Below are 23,832 nucleotides of genomic sequence, written 5' to 3'. Positions count from 1 at the left end.
GGTGGGGCTCCTTGCCAGGGCCGGCTGGGAGTTGGGTGGGGCTCCTTGCCAGGGCCGGCGGGGAGTTGGGTGGGGCTCCTTGCCTGGGCCGGCTGGGATTTGGGTGGGGCTCCTTGCCTGGGCCGGCTGGGATTTGGGTGGGGCTCCTTGCCTGGGCCGGCTGGGAGTTGGGTGGGGCTCCTTGCCAGGGCCGGCTGGGAGTTGGGTGGGGCTCCTTGCCAGGGCCGGCTGGGAGTTGGGTGGGGCTCCTTGCCAGGGCCGGCTGGGAGTTGGGTGGGGCTCCTTGCCAGGGCCGGCTGGAAGTTTGGCGGGGCTCTGTGCCAGGGCCGGCTTTTACTTTCGCGGGGCTCGGTGCAGGGGCTCTCGCGGGGGCCTCTTACCCGTTCCGATGCGGCATCTCCTCCTCAGACGACATGCCGTTGTGACGTCACGGTGCAATGCGACATGATGCCATGTGACATCACGTTTTCATGGCTACACAATACCATGTGATGTCACATTGTCATGGCAATGCCATTTGACCTCCCGGCACCATGATAACGGGACAGTGAAAGAGGAGACAGTTAGAGAGGCCTCGCGCTCTCCCCTTCAATCAGTACTGTGGGGAAGAACGGTGGGCTCGGGTGTACTGGCACCCATGGCACCGTCTTCACGTCGGCCCTGTTGGGGTTTTGGCGGGGCCTCTTACCTACTTCAGAGCGGCATCTCCTACTGCTACGTCGTGTTGTCATGGTGACACGGCGGCATGTAACATCACGTTGTCATGGCGACGTGAGAGAATGTAACATCGCGTTGTCATGGCAACAGCGCGCCATGTGTTTGCAGAAGAAGATGCCGGCTTCCGGAGAGAAGGTAAGAGGCACTTACAGAGGCCCCGCGCTCTCCTTCAGCAATCAGTTTCAATGTTGTGGGGAAGAGCGCGGGGCCTCTGTAAGCGCGGGGCTCAGTGCAGTGTCACAGATTCCATCGCCATCAAGCCAGTCCTGCTGAGAATGGTATCATTTTCAATAAGCATATTATAATAGAAACACGGATTAGACGAGTGCAATTATATACAATGACATGCGGTCTCTATTTTATCTCTAGGACTTGTACTAGCAGCGAGACTGAAAGTGAGGCTGGAGATTACATGGATCAGCAATACGACGATCTCAACAACAAAATGAGCTCGGTTACAGATCCAACTGGGTTCCTAAGAATGGTTAGCAGGAACAACACCTTCAACAGGTAGGATGTAGTACTTATGGATTTATAATAACATCTGTGTCTATGAAATGTTAAATAACAGTATTTTGTTGTGGCATTATAAAATGTAATTAAAGCAGCATTACATGTTAATTAATGTCTTTTTTTTCCTTGGCGGGAAGCGGGGGCGTCCAGAGCTTAACAGTGTTCATTTCAGCTCCGGGGACCCCGTGTTTCCCGGGGGACGTCCCAATGCAGGACCACTTCTTCCTTATTACCTGGGGACTACCAGTTCAGAAAAGCATTGCCTCTGGCAAACAAACATTTGGGGGGGGGGGGGAGGGTGGGGAGGGGCCTTCAAATAGCCACAGATGAACAGCCACTGAGCCAATAATTAATTGTGACTAACGAGGTCTAATTGGCTGAAAGGAAATAGGACGCTCAGTGATAGAGATCTGCAAACTGTTTCGCTCAAATTCGTGACCTTTGCGAAATTTTTAAAGATTTCTAATGTTCGCAAGGAGTAAAAATGCCCACAGCCTGAAATGTGAGTTTTATGGAAGAGAGAGAGGTTTCCCATAAATATTTCGCTTCATCTTGTATATTTGGCCAAAGTTATGCTAGAAGATATGCTAGAAGTTCCAACAACATTTTTGATGAGACAAATTTGACCAAGTTCATTCTCTTTCTAATTAATATTACTAGAAGCGTAGGGTCCCTGTTTATATAACTGAAACAGCCTCCCTGTAAATGTCTACTAGTTCAGGACCCCCCCCCCCCCCCCTCTCTCCCAAAAAAGTGAGGGATTTTTCGTTAAAAAAAAGAGGACATTTCACTTTCTAATTTCTTAGAAAATTAAAATAATACTTTGTGTAGTCCTAAGGGTTGTGGAAAAGGAAAATTTGTTGTAAGTTGTGATGCTTTTTAATAGACCATCAAGAGAGTAATAGCAATTACAGGGGTAATTATGGTATAATTAAGTATTTAGCATCACAAATGGAATTTTCAACGTAAATCTCAAATGTTATCGCGCTTGTGCGCACCTATATACGAGCCTTATTTTTCTCAATATGCCCCGTAAGCATTAAAAAATGCTTTTAGTAAAATATTTTGGCACATAGGATAGAATGCGCTTGGTGCACAGATGTTAATTGTATATATTCAAAAACTTGTATCTGTGCTCCAAGAAAAAGTAGAAAAAACATGCATCAAAGGCGACCTTGGCGTAAACCCGAAGGAGCGCAGAATGAAATCGCTCTGTATGAACCAAAAACGTCTTTAATGCCGCACGGACATATTATTTTTCCAGTATGGCCGTTATGAATAATATCACACAAGTAATTTGTGTTTACTAACACTAGTTATAAAGTACAAAAAAATATGCATCATTCTGATTTATTGTAAATAGTATCAATCAGATATTCAACGGGATACAATGCATCAAAATACATTTCAAACACTGAACAATGTATCTATCTTGTGTAGTACGCCACATAATGACCTTCACACACACTGTACGATGCACATTTTATGAAGGGTTGTACAACTTTTCAACGCAACATTTTGATGAATAAAATGCAGTATATAGTCTTAGTATATAAGCTCCATAGTGCTCTGAACTTCTATACCTCACAGGTACACATGAACATGAGACCTTTCAGGTTTCTAAAGTTGAGTATACTATGAGTTGGGACAATTATCTATATGTCACAGATCCATATAAGCTACTATATATGATAATACATTACTTCCATGTAGACATATATTTGATATTGGCTTATATTGTCCTAATTAGTTTTTTTTTGTCAGGTCTTTTCAAGTACATTTGTATTTTGCTTCCGTTACTAAAATGACCTAAAGATAATTCCTCTGTTGGAAATACTGTTCTCAATCTAATGTTGGAGATTAGTAGGGCGAGAAGAGAGGGTGAATGTGGGTCTGCAGTCACGGTATGTTAAATAAATGCTTTGCTTGCCTTGAAGACATCAATTAATATGGCTGAATTCTTTAGCAGACTAATAAGCCCTTTACGCCTGGCTCTAGTTAGCTAATTAAGTCTCTCACACTGCTGGTTTCAGTAATGAGTTAAGTAGCACTTTTAATTATAATAAACACGTACCGTAGATACGAGTCTTTCCTACTGGCTAGTAAGATGGTTATATGTGTCACTATGCCTGCAGTTAGTGAATATCCCATCTCTTTCAGTGCCAATGTTCAAATTAATGTTGTACACCAGGGGTGTCAACCTCAGTCCTCAAGGGCCACCAACAGGCCAGGTTTTCAGGATATTCCTGCTTCAGCACAGGTGGCTCAGTCATTATAACTGAGCCACTGATTGAGCCACCTGTGCTGAAGCAGGAATATCATGAAAACCGGACCTGTTGGTGGCCCTTGAGGACCAAGTTTGACACCCCTGGTGTACACAGTAAATTCTCTTGTGACTATCCGTCTGATAAAACGTAGACTTTTAGTAGGAGTTTTAAGATAATGAACTAATTCATATTATCATTAATAAACCCAATATTCAGTGTATGTAGAGCAGGAAGCGCAATTATTTCTGTTTGACTTGAAATGATAATGTCATGGCAACTGATTAGCTAATTAACTGTTCGTCTGCATGAGGTTCATTAATTCATACATTAATTGTTGTAGTGCTTGGGAAATGGTTTCGTTGTTGCTGGCCTCATTAGTCTGCAATACATGGTGGTAGTCAGCTGGTCTGTCCTCCGTTTCGGTCCTATATGGAGGAACGCCGGGCCATTAACTTTTATTGCTCGTGATATATTGTGCTGAGATTCATTAACTAAAAATAATTAAAGGCTTTTCCACAAAAGTCTTTCATTTCTTGGTTCGCACCTGAACCAGGGCGTCCATCTGAACTGTTTCAGTTACACATTGATTCTTCAGATATAACTAGTTTTCCAAGAATACTTGCCTGGTGGAAAAAAATGGCCTCCGGGGTCAGCCTCGCTCTGTTGGCCAATAGAGAACTGAAATGTAATCGGGAGATGACATCACGACTTTCCATTGGTGACCTTGCGGACATATTTGTCGTTTTTTCTGTCACACACCAGCACAAAAAAATCAAATACTGTATCTCTGGAACCGTGTGTAGCAGGGGAAGTCGGGGAACAGAAAATCCATCTCTGTGGTGTAGAGGTACAGAATTGATCTTGCATATGAAAGGTGCTGGGTTCGATTCCTGTATGATATGGTATAATTTCTAAACGATAAAACAATTTAAATAATAAATTATTATTTTATTTTTATTATATTGTATCATTTATAAATTTTAATTTGATTTATTTTATGATTTAGATATTATAAATGATAACATATCATACAGGAATCAAACTCAGGACCTTTCATATACTGGTACCATTCTCTACCTCTACACCACAGACTTGGTGTGACAAAACAGACTCTATAAATATACTTAACCTTAACAGCACATTGCAATGGACTGCATTGTGTAGTATGTATATGTTAAGTTTGTTATTAGAGTCTGTGACATCCCACCATCCCTGTGTGTTGTGTCATGTGACACTCCTCTGCGACGCTGCGCACTAACTGCAGAGAAGAGAGCACGTGGACACAGCTCTATGAAGTGAGGAGAGAGCTGACAGCTGCAAAGAGGAGAGAGATGGAGATACCGGTAAGTCCTCGCCCGGCAAAATGGAGGTTTTCAAATCGGGAGCCACGCTCAGACCGCGTTATATGCGGATTTGCGTGGTAGCGGATCGCGCTATAACGGTGTTGAGCTGTGTATATTATATTATATATAATGTTATGGATTCTGGTCAGATTCCATATTTTGTAATATCAAAGTGTTATGGCTGGAATATACTGAGTGGTACTGTGCCATAAGTCAGCGGTACGCGAACTGGGGGGCGCGATGGCGCGAGGCCTCTGCAACAAGGAAACTTACCTTGTTTCAGATGCGTCTCCATGGCAACGCGGCGTCAAATGTCGCCGCAGGGTCATGTGACGTGACGTCGCCGGCATCAAATGTCGCCGTGGTTCAAGTGACGTGACGCGACCCCAGAGTGTCATTTGACGCATGTGGAAGGTAGGAGAGGGGGCGCGGGACCGGGGGAGACCTGGCCGAGGGGCGCAGCTTAAAAAGTTTGCGCTCCCCTGCCATAAGTAACCTTGGTGCCCATTCAAGTAGATTGGATGGAAGGTATCATATGACCCTTAATGTGTCGTTGTCTTTGTGTGAACTTATCAAAAAGCACTGTTTAGGATTTCACACATTTCCACGACTTTCAACAATGAAGGTCAAACGTTTTCAGCTCAATCAGAGCCACACGTTTGGAGAGCTTCTTGTCTCAATTCACTCTGATTTGGACATGTAAAATCCACTCACATCTGAACTATGTAGTAGCTGGGAGAAAGTAACCTGTATACAGGGTATCTCACCTAATATGTGTATTGATGTATATACCATTTATATTTTCTAAAGGAATCCAATTTCACCCCAAATTCCTTGTCATAGTCAGGTCATTGTAAAAGTAATGTTTAATTTAGGTATTACTACCTCAAAAGATATATATTGGAACAATATTTTGAGGGATAAATCAGTATTCCTATTTATTCAATTACAGTATCTAGACGTCAGCTGGCAAACATCTGCTGTTTATGTCCATGTAGACCAGATTTCAGTGATGAACCTAAGAACTAGATTAGTTGGAGTGAAGCCAGGTGTCTCAGGATGCTAAAATATCCAGCCGTTTAATGATAATGCGAAGATATTTCACACATCATTATTTAATCACTTAATTTGTAGAGAAATGAAAACTGCTGTTATCACTCCTGTCCTTACGAAAACCTTCACTTATCACATGCTGTGAAATTATCCCTTTATCTGCAACTTTCTCTTCCAAAAGTCAATTTTGGTATAATCTGGCCCGAGGCTATATTAAGCCAGGCACTGGTTAAGCATGGATGTCATTTAGATAGGACAGGGTGAATTATAAGATAAGTATCAAGCTTTATATATCATAATGAATTTGCCTCATCCTATTTGCGATCCAAACATTATACAAATGTGTCCAATGCTACCGGCAGCGAAAAATGTGTGATGACAGAGCATGTCAAATGTGTTTTTTTTCAAAATGCACTGATATTAAAGCAGCAGTTCTCATTTATTTTTAAGTATCTAAACCAGGGGTCCCCCAGAGCTGAGTCATAGTCCCCCGAACTCCAGGTCCCAAGAAATGTGTAGTTTTTTGCGCCCGTGTGACACATACGAAAATGACAAATATTGCGGTGGCGTTACCTATAGTACTGTAGTGCCGACGATTATTCTAAAACAAACCTGGGGCAATATCCAAAAAGACCCAGGTACATGCTGGGTACATGCTGGGTACATGCTGGGTACACGCTGGGTACATGCTGGGTACATGCTGGGTACATGCTGTAACATTTCACACATTTCTGCAGACAGACTAATGGCCCATCGGATTAACAGCGGGGGTCCCTTGCAGTCCCATTCAAACTGAATGGGACTGCCAGGAACCCCTGCTGTGTTAATCCGATGAGCCATTAGTCTCTGCAGAAATGTCACTGAAATGTACCCAGCATGTATCCAGCATGTAAACTGGCTAGTTTAAGGCAAGTTTTAGAATACTCGTTGGCTCGTCTGTACATTGCAACGCCATCTTCCAATGACATCGTAGCATTCTATTGGCTGCCGGAGCTAGGCTGACCCTGGCGACCATGTTGTGTCCGCCGGGCAAGTATTTTTACCCGGCGGAGAAACCACTGTATATCTCAGGAACCCGGGAGGTCCCAGAGGTCGGGGGAGCTTGGAATGGTTTCTTGAGGGTCTCCCGATTTAGGTAATGTAACAAAAAGTTTTTTTTTAAATCTCTCCCCCCAAAAAAACGAACAACGCAAACTGCTGGTTTAAGAAAGGCAGATGGGAAAAGAGAAACTCCACACTTTTTTCTGGCCTGTTTTGAAGTGTAATTTTTAGTTTGAAAATGCTCCACCTTGCATTGTTTTGGGCCATTTTTGTATGTTATTAATATGCAAAGTAAAGGGATTTTTTTTGTCTTTCTATAAATGAATAAATAAATAGAGGAACTATTTTAAAATCCTATATGCTCAGTTTCTACTTTTTGTGTTGCTTTTCAAAATGTATATGCATTGTACCTGTTTATTCATAAACCAATAAGAATACAAGTTGTTTCCCCCTTTTTATTTTACCTGTATATGTATCTTAAAGGTGCAGTTCCACCTTTTCAAGGATATATGAGCTCATGCCCATTAAAGCACATTACCAGCTTATTTTTTTTTTCTCAGCTGAGAGTTTATACAGGCATACCCCGGTTTAAGTACACTCACTTTAAGTACACTCGCGAGTAAGTACATCTCGCTCAATAGGCAAATGGCAGCTCGCGCATGCGCCTGTCAGCACGTCCTGAACAGCAATACCGGCTCCCTACCTGTACTGAAGCTGTGCACAAGCGGGGAGACTATAGAGCCTGTTACAAATGCGTTATTTACATCAGTTATGCACGTATATGACGATTGCAGAACAGTACATGCATCTATAAGTGTTAAAAAGGTAGTGCTTCACTTTAAGTACATTTTCGCTTTACATACATGCTCCGGTCCCATTGTGTACGTTAATGCGGGGTATGTCTGTATAGTGTTTTTGTTCAAACAACCCAGTGTGCACCAGAAACAGGGATATCCTTATATCCTGACATGTTGCTGGCTTCACAGAAAATAAGCGGCATGGACTTCTGCTAGAAGGAGAAAGGGAATGTGTCTGGTTGTTAAAATATATATACATTGTTCGGAGTTCAGTAGGACTTCCCCTTTAGAGGTAGAGTAGACTTGCAGAATTCTGTACCTTCTTAGGCCGCGCCTATAGTGACGGCGACGCGTGACGTGACCCGTCGCCGCAAGCGAAAGTTGCATTTGCTTTGCGGCGGCGTCGCAGGCAACCAGCCTCCTGATTGGTTCAGGGGCTGTCACATGAGGCGACAGCTCCGGAAAAATCAAATAATTACGGCTACCAAAAATCCCGTTGCTTTGTCGCGGTGGCGACAATGCATTTGTTTTCAGGCAACGTCGCGTCGCCGGCACTATAAGCGCGGCCTTACTCACTGCATAATACAGTATGTAGTTATGTTGTAACTGCTTTGCTTCCTTTCCAAATACAGTGCTTTGTAAATGCTATGAAGTGTATACTTTTTTTTTCAAGGAGCCAAGATTGATATCTAGAAGCAGGCTTTATCTGTATATTTTAAGTATTTTCAAATGCATAAATCTCTACTTTTTGACAAGGAGCTCAGATTTATATCCGCAAACAGTGTATTTATGACGGCTCTCTCTCTGCTCTCCTGCTTTCAAAATCACCGTTTTTTTGAGGGGTTGAGAACAGCAATTTTCCAGGTGAAAACAAATAGTTATCTTTCTACCGTTCATATCTGTGGGATTTTTAAAATGGGTTTTTTTTTTTTTTTCACATTTTTTGCCATATTTTCTCTAGACTGGGAAACAGCGTTATTTTAGATTTTGATTGACACATTTATCTCAATCTGTGCTGAAAATGACCGGCTAATTATCTGTTCTGGTGAAGAAAAAGAGCTTATTATATTTAACAGAGCCATAGAACGCGCAAAGCAGGATTTTGATAACTACATACAGTATTGCCAAGTTGTTCACTGTTATGCTTGACATCATGGAGAGATCTGTTAACCAGATCTACGTGTGTTGAAATTGATCCACACATCTGATTAGTACTGAAATCTATGCATTACAAACATAGAATCTGACGGCAGATAAGAACCACTTGGTCCGCTTAGTCGGCCCAATTTTCCTATCGTAAAACCTCAGACCTTACTGGACCTTGCTTAACTTTGTTTCATATTTAGAATAGCATTTTTCAGTTACTCTACCGGGGCCTAGGCCTACATACTTGACTGGGCTCTGGGTTGTTAAATGAGGGAGAGTACTGAGGGAAGGGCCCTAGAAGTTGTTGAGCGTGGGGTCAGGAAGTGCCGGATAAGGGCGCTAGAAGATGTTGAGTGGGGGAAGGACTTTATATACTTGTTAGTGGCGAGATAGCGATAGCGCCCATCCTGGTGGCCGCCTGTGGAAGTTGAGAGCGACTTCTGGTTTCAGCACGCCAGGCTACCCACCGCCGCTGAGCCTGGGACTGTTATCCTTGTGTCTCCCCCTCATGTTGGCGGCACCACGTAGAGAATTCTTGATATGATGGAAGCAAGATTATTTGTATACTACTTTAAATCTGTAATATTTTTTATATAAAGTACTGTATGTGTTTCTTAATATTGGCATTAAATATTGCCTTTACAGTATTTTTGAACCAATAACCTAAAGAGTAAAACTTTCCCAGGCTAAAAAAATGTCACCCTACAACCCAGATAAGTACACCAATGTGTAATGAAATTCAACTGCAACTGGTCTGAAAGAAAACGTTTCAGAAATATTAATGTAGGGTTTTTTGTAAATGGATACAAATAGTGTAATGTTATTATTATTTTTTTATAAAATGTTTTACCAGGAAGTAATGCATTGAGAGTTACCTCTCGTTTTCAAGTATGTCCTGGGCACAGAGTTACGACAATACATGGTTACATTAAGCGAACTGAGTTATACAGTCAATAGATGTCTTCTGCATTAAATGCACATTGTTAGCTGGGCCACCATCAGTCAGGGGGGAGGGGGGTGGGAGGGGGCACATGTTTACAGTGATAGCCAATGCATTTTTTGGCAAATGCTTGTTTTCAATTGATTGTTATTTTTTCTATTTCTGTTTATTGTTTGGATTTAATTGTTTGGAATTTGGATGGCTTGTTTTAGAACATTTTAGGATTGGTTAGCGTTTTAAATTAATTAATTGTTTTGTTGGCTAGGGCTTTTATTTAATTGATTGGTTGGATAGGTGTTTAATTGTATTCTTATATTTTGGAATAACATAATTTTAATTATTTTGCTGTTTTAGTGATAGATTAATTTTATTGATGTGTACTTTAGGCTTTTTAGTTCTTTTATTGTTGGGGTGTTTAGGTGCTTGTGTATTTCTTTTATTATTGTGTATTTTGGGCCTTAATGATTTGTATTAGGTTGGCAGTTGACTGCTATAGTGGCTTATCATGCCCATATTATATGGTATGATGTACCACTGTGCCAATCAATGGATAAAGGGTGGGTATAGTGGTGGGTGGTTTGGCCTCCCCGGTGGGTAGTGGGGGGAGTGTGGGTTAACCCCTTAATTACTATAGTGGTTATTAACCGCTAAGGTAATTAAGGGGTTAGGGCCATTAGATTGTATTTTTTTTCTTGTACTCTTGCTGCTAACGGAAGACATGGACCTGGAGTATGGTGATGAGGACGCCCTTCATCATGGCAGGGGTAAGTAGAAGTTTTATTCACTTTATGCTTGTTTGATTTTATAATGGGCAAATGCACTATATACATATGTGGATAATAGTAATTTTGCCCATTACAGTATGTGTTGGGGGGGGGGGGTTGTTGGGGGTAGAGGAGGTGGGTATTAGTGTTGCTGTGTTTTTTAATGTTTATTGGGGGTAGAGGAATTGGTTGAAGGGGTAGTTGCCCCAAGGGTGGATGTTTAGGCCTACCGGGGGGGGGGTAGCAGGACTGGTTAACCCCATCATTACCATAGCGGTTTCCACCACTATGGTAGTGAGGGTGTTAATTCCTCCCACAACCTTCCCAGCAGGCCTAACCACCCACCCCTTCATTGCCTTAGAGCAGGGGGCGCAAACTTTTTTCCCTGCACCCCCCTGCCGGCGGTTCCCCTCTCTCCGCGCCCTAGCCATAGCAACGTGACGTCACATGACACCTCGCAGCATTGCCATGGCGACGCGTCAAGAAGCCGCCGGAGCTATGGTAAGTCGGGTTTACAGAGGCCCACGGCGCTTCCCTGGCACTTAATTTAAGTGCCTTTGGGAAGCGCGCAGGGCCTCTGTAAACCCTGCACCCCCCGCAGTCAGTCTTGCACCCCCCCCCCAGTTTGCGCACCGCTGCCTTAGAGCCTAGCTGCTACGGTAATTAAGCTGTTTCAATATAATTTTTAATACTGGTGTACATGAGCAGGGGGGCTCCGGAGCAGAACCGCGTTAATTTGAGGGCCAGGGACCCCCTGCTTCCCGAGATACAGGCCCCGTTATGACGTGACGGTATCTCCTATGCATTTGATTCCCACGGTCACATAGGAGATACCGGCACCCCATAACAGGGCCTGTATCTCTGGAAGCAGAGGGGTCCCCGGACCTGAAACCAACGCGGTTCTGCTCCGGAGACCCCCTGCTCACGTACACTAGCATTAAAAATGTTATTAAAATCTTGCAATCGCTGGCGAGATATGCGCCGGCCAGATTTCTGCAGGTCGCCGGGTGAGCCCTTCTGAGAGAGGCGAACCTCACAGCGCTGCTACTCGCCAGTTTGTCATTTTGCTATCACAGGTATTCGGAGCTTTCTGCATACCGTGATAAATACACTGACACAACCTGCGGCGTAACCGGGCCCAGCGATGTATTTTTTATGTAGGCTACCAGCATAGGCCCCTAAGGCTGAGTCCATAGAGACTGCAGCCGTGCGGAGGTGCGCGGAGGCTGAGGGAAAGCGGGTGCTTTCCCTGGCCTTAGTGCGCGCGCCGTCCGGGGGCGTGTCTGGGGGCGGGCCAGTGACGTCACGGAGCTGGTTCGCCCTCATTGGGCGAACCGCTCACGTGACCGGCCCTCCGCTCCCCTCAGCGCCAAAACTTAAATTGATCTGTCTCCCCCGCCTCCGCACGCCGTGGAAGCGCCTCCTAAAGCCGCCCTCATAAAGGGAACCGGGGGTAAGTCTGCTGCCTCAGCACGGCTCAGCGCCATCTGCCTGACCATGTCCAAAGCCTTAGATTGCTATAAAGTCAGTCCGCTACACAGTACAGTATCACAACCTACACATCTCCTTTGATAGGTGGAGATTCACTAATCTCAGGCACGTGTTAACGCACGGCGTCCCCGCATTAACTGCCATTGACTTGAATGGCCCGGATTTCTCGAGCCCCGGACGGGGGTGCGACACCCCACTTCAGGGCTGGATGAAGCGTTGTGTGAAAATTGGCTGCTATTTTCGATCAAGTAATGGTTTCTGTGTCTATTGCTGTATTAGATGTCTGCTACAAAAACACATTAAAAAGAATGAAAAGGCTGCACTGTGAATCTAAGTAAGTATACTGTACTTTATAATTTTCTCCAAAAATTTTTTTTAGAACAGATTGTTCTTTAAATTGGTAACAGGTCCTTTCCTGCTTTATTGGGTAAGACAATGTGTCCTTGTAGAGATGTTTTTTACTTGACTTGATTCTTTTTTTTTTTTAACATATGTAACAGTACAACTGTACAAGCATTGTTTTATTAGTGGGTGGTCTTTGTTACATTTAAGGAAAGAGCCCATTCAAATAATTGGTACAGTACAAAGGGATCAGAGATGTGCATATGATGACAATAGACACAGTGCATCTGTGTTTGTTCGTTACTAGTTCATTGTGTCTAATTTGATTTCCATCCTGTGACCCCCGTGACCTCTCTGGTTGGTACTAAATTATGTGAATGTAAAGCCAAAAGAAGAATGAATATATATATCCTACCTAATTAATTATTATACCATGAAAATATATTTTTCTTCCCTAGGCTATAAATCAGATCACAGAATCCCGAAGCCTCCTTTATCCATGGGAAGTTTTACTCATGCAGAACGGTATATCTTTGAAATAAATGAAGCTCGGGAGTCTTAACTATAAAAACCGTATCATTTTTTTCCCTTTATTTCTCTGCAAATTTTACATTTAGTGTGCGATCTTAAAGGAGCGATTCAAGCCAGCGATTTAAAAAATAAAATAAAATAGTTTTCTTTTAAATATACAGTAGAATTGAAGCAGAGGGTCTCCAGACCTGAGCACCCATTCATTATATCTCTGGGGACCCCCTACTTCTGGAGATACAGACTTCAGCAGTAGGTGCCGGTAGCTGCTCTGTCTCAGCAAGCCAGGGCATTCAGGTTTGAAGCTCCCGCGTCACATGGACCGCAAGGAAGCCGCACTGATGATGTCACGGCTTCCTATTGGCCGGCAGGCTAGGAAATATCTGAAGGGCGGACATATTGTGATCCCTGATAGCAGAGCTGCTACTGGCACACAATTTGCAGGGAAGTATCTCGGGGGGCGGGGGGTCCCCGGAACGGAAATTAATGGGGTTCAGCTTCGGAGACTCCCTGCTTCAACCCTAGATTTAAAAAACAAAATTGCCAAAAACATGGCCGCCTTGGATTGACTCTTTAATCTTTGCAAATAGCTTTACTGTAAAATAAACTTTTCAAATCCATCGTTTTTCTTTAACAAACAGGGATCTTAGACTGCAATACATATTTGATATTTCTTGGGTGGTGGCGGGGGATATATATAGATTGCAATCGAGTAAGGGTAAATATGAACTCATTTGACATACCTTTGCGTAGGTGAAAGGTTAGCTGGATAGTTTAGCTGTGTGTGTTAGCCGTGCGTGTTAACCCTGGTGGCATATTTGTCACGTGCTCCCAAGTGCGTTGTTCGTGACAGATGGTATGTTGGGATGGATTGAGGGGAGATATTGTTCATTTGAGTGACCTTTGCGGCAGGTGAAAAGTGGGTCAGCTAGATCAGTAGTACGCAAAGTGGGGAGCTACTGGGGGGCGTGAGATTCACTGCGGGGGGCGCGTGGTTTACAGAGGCCCCGTGCAGTTCCCGAAGGCATTTAAATTAATGCCGGGGGAGCTGTAAGGCCTCTGTAAACGTCTCCTTACCGTGATTCAGATGGCTCCTCGTGATGCGTCGCCATGGCAACGCGGCGTCATTGCACCAGGACGTCAGAGCCAAGGTAAGCAGAGACGGGGCACGAGGAGAGGGGGGCAGCCGGCAGGGGGGCGCAGGGAAAAAAGATTGCGCTCCCCTGAGCTAGATAGTTGTGTATTAACCCTTGTCCCGTATGCCGGTCACATGCTCACAGGTGTGCCGTAGGTGACAAATGAATTGAAAGCAAAAGATGACACTGTGTGCTCATTTGCATGTAATTTCCCAGAATCCCTTGCTGCAGTGGAAGCACTGCATGCTAGGAGATAATGGTGAAAAGCGTAGTTGCAGACCGGTTTGAGACGTGAATGTGCTCACAAGTGAGATTTTCATTTTCAAATCTGTAAGTATTTAAATATGAAGTTTGTTGACTACGTTTCCTACATTTGGCACAGAGTGTCGGCCATGGATGTTTGTTCGATTTCTGGCCTGGCAAAGTTTTTCGGTCGAGAGTCATCAAAGTGCGATCCACCATATCGCGCCGGATCGGTAAAACCTGCCATTACAGTAAAGGGCAGATATTGCTGAAGCAGGCGCGATAGCTCAAATTACGCTTTGATGACTCTCGGCCTTTGACCCAATTAAAAGGGAAAATGATCAACAGAGAAGCAGTAAACACCTGTACATTATTATATATGTGTTAAATAGTATGTGTACCTTCTGTGTACACTTCCCATATTACCATCTGCCACACATTAGACAAAATGTAAGCACCCTACTTAACCCTTTAAGTGTCAAAGTCTAGTGGCACCAAAGGGCCAGCGAACGCCTGGTATTGCACTTGGTGATTGCTTCGGACTAGTCACCGTCGGCCTCCCCGATGGTGTGAACATAACCAAAGCATCCTCTACTTCCTTTCCGATTGTGTTCACCACTCCAAAGGGAATGTGAGCGTGATTTCCCCCCACAAAACGAGCCAAAATCACAGTGCCACCCTGGTGGTGTTCAAGGAAGGGCAGCAATAGCAACATACCTGATACTGTATACTAGACACTACCCCTTTATTGCCCTTATCATATCCGGGACCCTTAGGTTGTACCATATACAGTACTTCATACGAGATGCTAACCTTTTATTGCCTGGTACTATTCATGGCACTACAAAGAGGATTACAGGCACACGTCTTGTCAGTAGAATGTTAGACCAGGTCCATAGTGACTTCGACCGTGCGGAGGCGCGTGCGGCCGTGACATCACCTGCTTGAAGCAAGTGCGTTTTTTGGCCATGTTACGCGCGACGTCCGTGGGCGTGTCTAGGGGCGTGCCAGTGACGTCACGGAGCTGGTTCGCACTCATTGGGGGAACCGCTCACGTGACCTGCCTGTCGCGCTGAGAAGTCAGTTGAACTGATTTGTTACACAACGCGCGCCCCCTCCTGCTTCCGCGTGGACACGCCCGCACGCCGCATGAAGCGCGAACACTGCCTTAAGGCAGTCTGTTCTCTCAGCATGCGGACGCCTCCGCGCGGTCTGCAGTACCATGGACGCAGCCCAAGATAAGCTGCTGGTGCTCGGGGAGATGGGGAGAATTCTGTAATAACCCAACGGATAACGGAGAAGGATGAAGGTATCCAGGCACACAGACGTAATCATCCAGTGATTTATTCAGCAAAACATCCAACGTTTCGACTGCCATGCAGTCTTTGTCAAGGTGAGGTCTTGACAAAGACTGAGTGGCAGTCAAAACGTTGGTTGTTTTTCTGAATAAATCACTGGATGATTAAGTACGTGTGATTGGATGCTTTCTTCCTGCACCATTCATGGTACTCAACCTCTAGTGATCACTTTTGGGCCTTGTGACTTGCACCCTGGGTTTATGTGTGTTTTATTTTAATTTCTTGATTTTCTGTTTTTTTTTTTTACTGTTTTTTTCGCTTTTTTTGTCAGTGGACTCTTTATTTCCCGGAGCAGGAATTTCAGTACTTATTATATGCTTATTATTGGTGACAATGTGTAAATATTTCTTTTTATATATTGTATCCAGCGTCAAATGACGCTCCTTAAGTACCCTGGGGGAGAGTCCCAGGTCCGAGCCCCTGATTGGGCAGAACACAGACCTTAAGCCCATCTCTCCCTCGCCACTCAAGGGAGCTGCTTACTGCAGGGGAAACCCCAGATTGATCCTAACAATGCCTGCGCTGGCACCAGGGCTTACATGTTAGGCAGGGCAGATTAGTAGCCAAGACAAATACATGGCTACATCCGTATGTTGCAATTCTTGTACACACCAGTAACTGATCCTATATGGCAAAATGTTAGCAAAACGTACCCCAACTATTATACTGTTCAGCAAACGCCATCAATGCAAAGATTCACCACTTTACTGCAGCTAATGTGCAAAGTCTCATTTTATTTTGGAATATGAAATATTAGTGCTCTCATAGCACGTTTTAGGGTTTCTTACCTCTGAGAGACCTTTTTTGCCTAATAAACCTTCCTGTTACACTTTGTATGCGGTAACCTTCTTTTCAATTCAGCATCGGATTACAAAATTCGCCGCCCTTTGGTACTTGCCTGGTTGGACGGCCACCTTGCTGCCGCCCTCCTGCTCCTTTGGAATCCCAGCATCAAATGACGCAGCGGTGACGTGTTGCAATTGGAAACGTGACATTGTGACGGCATTTGACAATGGGGACGACCGCAGCGTCATTTGACACTGGGATTCCAAAGGAGCAGGAGCGTGGCAGGAAGGAGGCGGCTCACACAGGAAGTACCTTCCCATTAGGTCCGATAAGCCCTAGAAAGCAGCAAAACTATATGGGGGTGGACATTTTTGCCGCCCTAGGCCCGGGCCTAATGGGAAATCTAACACTGTTTGAATTGGAGTCAGGGAGTGCTAAAGCGTAGCACTCTTTAGTGAATATGGGCCTGAGATTTTTGTCTCGGTGGCGTAACCTTCTAATATTGGAGATAGTCTGTCATCCAAACTGCATCAGCTCGCCTCTGGTTCGACTCATTTAATGCAGTGTCATCTTTTTAATTTGAACAGCTTGAGATACAGTATAACTGGGGCAAAATGAGGAATCGGCACCTCAGCTGGATATAAGTTAATGAAGAGTGGACTTTATTATTTAAGCGACTGCACACGTGTGCTTCTTCATGGCTTGTACTTTAAGTAGCTGCCCGCATGCTGAGCTAAATTAACAGCAAATAATATTTGATTTCAATAGCTAAAGAACTATTTCATGTAGTGTTCGTTACCCGTGTTCAGGGAGAGAGTGACTCCCTGAGCTGGTCTCTCCCAGGAGATATCAGTTCTTGCTCCTCTTGGAGACTGGATATCGGGTTACTGTATGTGGACAGTTCGGCTTGACCCACCATCATTTCCATTACATATATACCCTACTGTACTAACCCTACATTTAGTAGTTTCATAAAAAAAATCAGTTAGAATGTAAACATTTATTTATCTGGTGCTGTTGTCACATCCGTTTCCCAGCTTGGAGACTTAAATAAATGACCTGCTCAATGTTGGATAGAGAGGTAACAGTTTCATAGAGCCCAACTCTTTGGACTTTGGGGTCATAAGTTGTAAAGAGGCTTACTGTATCCTCCCAGCCCTGCAGACAGGGACTGGGAAAGTGAGTTATCCCTTTCAAAGAGAGAGGATGTTTATTCATTTTTTGTATTTCCTAAAACTATATTGCTTAAAGCTACGGGCTGAATAAAAGCCAGGGTTGAATTTCCCCAAATCTGTCTCCCAGGTTGTACCTCTCCACACGTCTCTTACAGGGGGGCATCCTGATCACTACAGCAATGATCACATGACCAATTGGCCTTGGTTGCCGAAGGACTGAAAGTCTTAACAGAAAGTGCCCAATGTATATGAGTGCAAACTGTTATATGTATGTGTGATACCCCCATAACCTTGTAGTAACCAAGGAGGGAGAGGGAATAGGTGGTGTGATACCTTTTATTGGACCAACACGTAGTTGATATGTTACAAACTACTTGTTGATCCAATAAAAGGTATCACACCCCCTCCTCCCTCCTAGAAAGGACCAACACGGCCCCCCACCCTTCTTTGTCCACATCACCTTATAATTCTGGGGCACAAGTTTTTATTTCACCAGAGTATAAAAGCTGAACGTCACTTCCCTAATTTGCTGCAACACGTAGAAAATAAAGGTTACTGTACTTGCTATAAGCGAAAGGACCAGGGAATCTGGAGAGCAGAGACGGCACACAGCAGACGATGCGTGATTAATACCTGCCTCAAAGGGAGTGGCTGTGAGGGCAGCGCTTGGTGATAAGTCTTGCTCTCGTGATTGTGATGGATGGTGCAGGGCTGGTGGAGGTGTGGAGCACCCCTGTCTGGTCAGATTGTTCTCAAAGTGGTTACAGATGGCTGTGTTTCCCTTGGTGCACGTTTTACCTCATAGTCCTTTACAGAAAAATTAAATCCCATACTGAAATAATCTAAGGCCACGCTTATAGTGCCAGCGATGCGACGCGCCCGAAATCAAATGCATTGTCGCCGCTGCGTGCGCTTACACTGGCGACACACTTTATTCGAGCTCGGCTAGTCCCACGAATTCAGGTATACCCGGGTGTATTGAGGTTTGTGACTGTTTTCTGCCCGAGTGCATTGGGTTATTTTCAAGTCAGGGATTGAAGCATTTTATTCCCGGTAGCTGCAATACTGCACAGTATATATATATATACTGCATTACAATTCATGAATTTATGCCATCTGGTAGACACGCGAAGCATTGCAGCCTATTAAATCCTAATCATTATAATTTAACAGATCAGCCGCCCGTCAGCCAGGCATGAACCCAGGCTGGGAAGGCAAACGCAACGGGGCTTGTCAGAGGTGAGGAGCGGCGCATTCTAGGTATCTGCCAGGTACATACTGGGTATTTGCTCGAATAAAGTGTGTCGGTGCAGTATAGTAAAAGCGACATGGCGGCGCGATTTTTTGAAGCCGGCAATATTTGATTTTTGGGGGGCTATCGCCTCATGTGACAATCAATGGCCTGGTCACCCGCGCTGCCGCCGCAAAGCGAAATACATCTTTCGCTAGTGGCGACAGGTGACGTCACGCGTCGCCGTCGCGGGCACTATACGCGCGGCCTTAGTTAGTTATTCATTACCTGCGCAGGCTGTGTGCGGTTACCTGTATATTGTACACAACTTGCCATTTACATGGATGTTCTGTGCATGAGAGGCTGTTTATCGACTCCTGCAAAGTGCATTTCGTTTTACATCATCAAACTTGATGTTTTCTTCTGCATCAAATGTTAGAGATGTGTTAATAGTTTATTATACAGTACTTGAAACAGATCTGCTAAAAAACACAACTGGTGCAGTTTTTTTATGCTGCAGAGACAGATCCGGGACACAAATTTGAACACGACCCAGAAGCAATCCATGCAATATCCTATAGGTGTTTTTTATTTTTTATTTATTTTTTAATAAATCAGTTCTGTAGTATTAGACAATATGTACTGTACTACTGTACATTTTTATTTTCAATTCAACTCAATGCCATTTTTATGAGGTATAATATACTGAGCATCCTTAGATTTCTATAGCAGGGTTAGCCCACCTCCCCAGCAGTGCAAGATCTTTGTAACACTTTCCTGCTTGTTATCATTTGTTGCCAATATTCCCAGCAGTTTGAGCTGCAAACTGTAACAATAGAAATATTACCTTAGTAATATACATTGTAGCTGCTGAATTACACTGACTGAAGGATTGATTGAAACTGAAAGGCGGCCATTTAGTGAACCCTGGGAAGCAGGATCTTTGCTGATTGATCACAGGAGAGTGAATCAGTCGGCAGCTTAGGTAATTAGTTTTCAAAAAGGTAATCAAAGGCTGCATTTATATAAGAACAATATATATAATATATATAAGAACAATATATATAATATATATAATATATATATATATATATATATATATATATATATATATATATACACAGTGGTCGACAAATCACCAAAAAATCTACTCGCCGAACAAAAAAATCTACTCGCCACCTAGTACCACACGTGTGCTGCTTGGGCCAATAGGAGCTCGCCACGATGTTAAATCCACTCGCCCGGGGCGTGCAAATGTATAGGTTTGTCGAACACTGTATATATATATATATATATATATATATATATATATATATTGTTTTTTTAAGTGCTGCTTGGACTGCCTCTTTAATATGTTCACCCTTTAATTTCCGATCTTCTCATATTCTCATAATGACACGTCCTAAATACCTGTTTTGCATTGTATGACTCAATGAAACTTGATACATACTGTACAGTAGCACCCATAACATGTTACAATAGAAACAGGTGACATATTCTGTAACTTGGGTTATGCGATGTGTTTTACTTAATGTTATGTTCTGACATTGTAATAATCCACCATGTTGCATACATTAGAACTTGAACAATCCTCAGGGAAAACGTGCTTATTCTTGTTGCCTTGCTATGAGCCTCATTTCAATCGAGAATGGTCAGCAGAAGAATTATCATTGTCCGGGACACGCCATGTGATTTGGATTAAATGCGTTTGATGTACTACTGCATATAGCTGTCAGATTACTTAAACAGTTCGTACAGTTTGAGAGGACCCCTCTCTGGAAATCTTTATAAACCGGCTCCAGACCTGTTCACCCAGGCATTTAATTAATGTACCACAACCGGTCCGGCATTTAATAGCTACACTACAGTACCATCCTGTATTGTATCTGTCCTTGTGTTTGGTCTCTTTTATAAACCCAAATATTTTCTACTTTTTCCCTTTTTGTAACTGTGAAGTGGTTTGAGTCCTATTGGGAGAAAAGCGCTATATAAATAAAGGTATTATGACTATTAACAGTAGCAGAATGTTCTGGCCGTGTAAACTTTTAGCCATTACAGGCTGATCTTTTCCGGCACAGCGTCATCCTCCATTAGGAGAAAGCCACATAGTAGTGTTATATCTGGTCTGCTATTTGCTGGGTGCTATGGTTTGTCTTTGTTCTAAAATCTATGTACTGTACCACTGTCCATAATAGTGTGTGTGGTACATGATGTTCCAGAATGGTGCTGGCCATAGGTTTAATTTTGCAACCGCATTGGCATCCTTTCATAGAATTCATATGGTACCTACAAGACTAAGGCCTCGGACACGCTTATCGCTGGCGTGCTGAGGCGCGCTGAGGCTCAGGGAAAGCGGGTGCTTTCCCAGGCCTTGCGGTTGCTTACCGCAAGCGTTCTCAGCAGCCGTCAGGGGGCGGTCCGGGGGCGGGCGCGTCACTGGCCGGGGGCGGGCCAGTGACGTCACGGAGCTGGTTCGCCCTCATTGGGCGAACCGCTCACGTGACCGGCCTGTCTCGCCGGCAAGCGGGGGAATTTTAAATTCCCCTAAGACCTACGCTTCCGGAAGCGCAGGTGAGCCCCTACTAAAGCCGCTCTAATTGCGGCTGTAGGGGCTCAGTGCTGAGCGGGAGCACGCGTCGCGCCAAACATGGCCAAGGCCTAATGCAATGGGATAAAACTGCTTTTGTTCACACTAGGCATTTCTCAGACTTACATCAACCTATTAAAGTAGCAGAACATGTATTTTTTTTAATACGGTAGATGGGAAGCAGGGGCTTTCCGGAGCTGAACCGTGTTCATTTCAGCCCTGGGGACCCCCTGCACCGTGAGATACTTACCTCTGTAGGGGGTACCATTAACAGCTCTGAGGGTTTAAAGCTCCGAGTCACGCAGGCCAATAGGAAGTCGCAAGAAATGATGTCACGGCTTCCTATTGGCCCTTAGCTTTTAATCCGCCATTTCAATAGCCACACACAGCTCAGCTGGAGCTGCTGCAGGCAACCTCCACAGAGATAAGTATCTCTGAACGCAGGGGGTGCCCGGAGCTGAAATGAACACAGTTCAGCTCCAAAGACCCCTGCTTCAAACATAACATGCTTAAATAAAAAATTGAAAAAGCAAAGCAGGATTGCTGCTTTAATATCATATTGAAAGTTGGGTGATTTCAAAGACGTGACCAATTCCTGCCCATGTATCCCCAGAAAATGCAAAACGCCGAATTCAGGAAAAGGAGGGAAATTGAAATTCAGAATTCAACATTGCTTTATTCATTTGATAGGGGGTTATGCTCTGTAGCAGGGCTGTGCAAGCTGGGGGGCGCGCGGCGGGTACGGAGGCCCCGCGCTTCACCGAAGGCATTTAAATTTAATGCCGAGTAACTTTACTTACCTTAACTTACCAGCGACGCGTCGCTATGGCAATGTGACGTCACATGACCCAGCGGCGTCATTTGAAGCCGGAACCGAGCAGGTGAGGGGGGTGGGGGAGGGGCACGAGCAGAGGGTGAGAGCAGGCAGGGGGGTGCAGGGAGAAGAGTTTGCACACTCCTACTCTAAAGCACGTGTGGCCAACTCCAGTCCTCAAAGGCCACCAACAGGTGAAGTTTTAAGGATATTCCTGCTTCAGCACAGGTGGCTCAGTCAGAATGACTGAGCCACTGATTGCGCCACCTGTGCTGAAGCAGGGATATCCCTAATAGCTGGCCTGTTGGTGGCCTTTGGCCACCCCTTCTTTAACGTGTGCTAGTGATAAATTGGACACTAACTCACGTTAGAGCATAAACCCCATAGTATTTTCTGAAAACGGCACCACTTTCTGCAGCAACGGCTTCTGAATCTGACTGTGAAATTTGCTCTATTGAGTATATAATGCAGTAAAGTGGATATTCATGTCGAAATGAACTTCCCCATGCCCTATTGAGTACAATAGAATAAAAGTGATGTCAGCTTGGAGACTGCGTACAGTACACATTCATCAGACTCATTTTAGCCTAATATTTCTTGAAAACTGTCCAAGCTAAAGGTCTGAAATATATAAAAGCAGAGACGAAGCTGTATGTCTGTCCTCTTAATAATTGGTGGTGGTGATGGATGGACTTGAACGACTCTATTTTCCGTGTTTGATGCTACTTTTAAAAAAAAATAAATATATATATATATATATATATTTTGTCAGCTTATCAACATTGAGATAGTTATTTTTCTTTTATGGCCATTCCCGTTTTACTTCTAGGTTTAGGATACACAAGGTATGTACACAAATATTTATTTCTCATTATTTGCATCAGGCAGCCTCCTTGAGACCCTCACCATTTAATTTATAATGCACACGTTAATATGTAAAGCATCATTTTATGACAACTGTATAATTTATGAATAGAAAGGCCGGCCCGTGTTGACTAAGCGGTGCTATGCCGTAAGGCACCTCCCAGCGTAAGAACAAACCTCATGGCCCATTCACTTGCACGGTACTGTTGACGGATTTACTCTCTTGTATACTGTGACACATCAGCATTGTCTTCTGTTAGTCACTTCCGCAGTAGTTCACTGGCCAACAGTTATATTTTATTTGAATTGTTATATATGTCCAACAACTCATTTGCAGCAGAAAAAGATGGTGTATTCTAACAGAGAGAAGTAATATGGTTTCTCCCCTCCAGCCATTCAGGAGCACATACATTACATTTATTACACAACCTGGGAAGTTTGGTTTCATGTTAAATGACCCGTATATTTTAAGGAAGAAACTCCATTTGTTTTCTTTATATGCAAGGCGTACCTGGCATACATGTTGAATGGTTTTTAAATCATCAGGAGTTAATATATTCTGTATACAGCTCAACCCCGTTATAACGCGATCCGTTACAATGCGAATCCGCTTATAGCACGATGTGAGCGTGGTTCCCAATCTTCGTATTTATGAATACTTTATAACACGATTATTGGTATCTTAAATACTTTATT

At 43.9% G+C, this 23,832-nt stretch overlaps 1 protein-coding gene across 3 annotated transcripts in view; it reads left to right on the top strand.

Annotated features, from left to right (window-relative positions):
* TTC28 (tetratricopeptide repeat domain 28) overlaps positions 1-23,832 on the top strand; it is a 548,651-nt gene that overhangs the window by 432,843 nt on the left and 91,976 nt on the right. For all 3 annotated transcript variants that reach the window (XM_075569008.1, XM_075569007.1, XM_075569009.1), the window contains one exon: positions 1,087-1,227. In XM_075569008.1, the coding sequence (XP_075425123.1) occupies positions 1,087-1,227 (141 nt within the window). The remainder of the gene's footprint in view (positions 1-1,086; positions 1,228-23,832) is intronic.

The sequence above is a fragment of the Ascaphus truei genome, chromosome 13 (genome assembly GCF_040206685.1).
Source record: "Ascaphus truei isolate aAscTru1 chromosome 13, aAscTru1.hap1, whole genome shotgun sequence".
Lineage (NCBI taxonomy): Eukaryota > Metazoa > Chordata > Amphibia > Anura > Ascaphidae > Ascaphus > Ascaphus truei.
The sequence above is the reverse complement of the archived record's forward strand: the minus strand, read 5'-3'. Positions and strand labels throughout refer to the sequence as shown.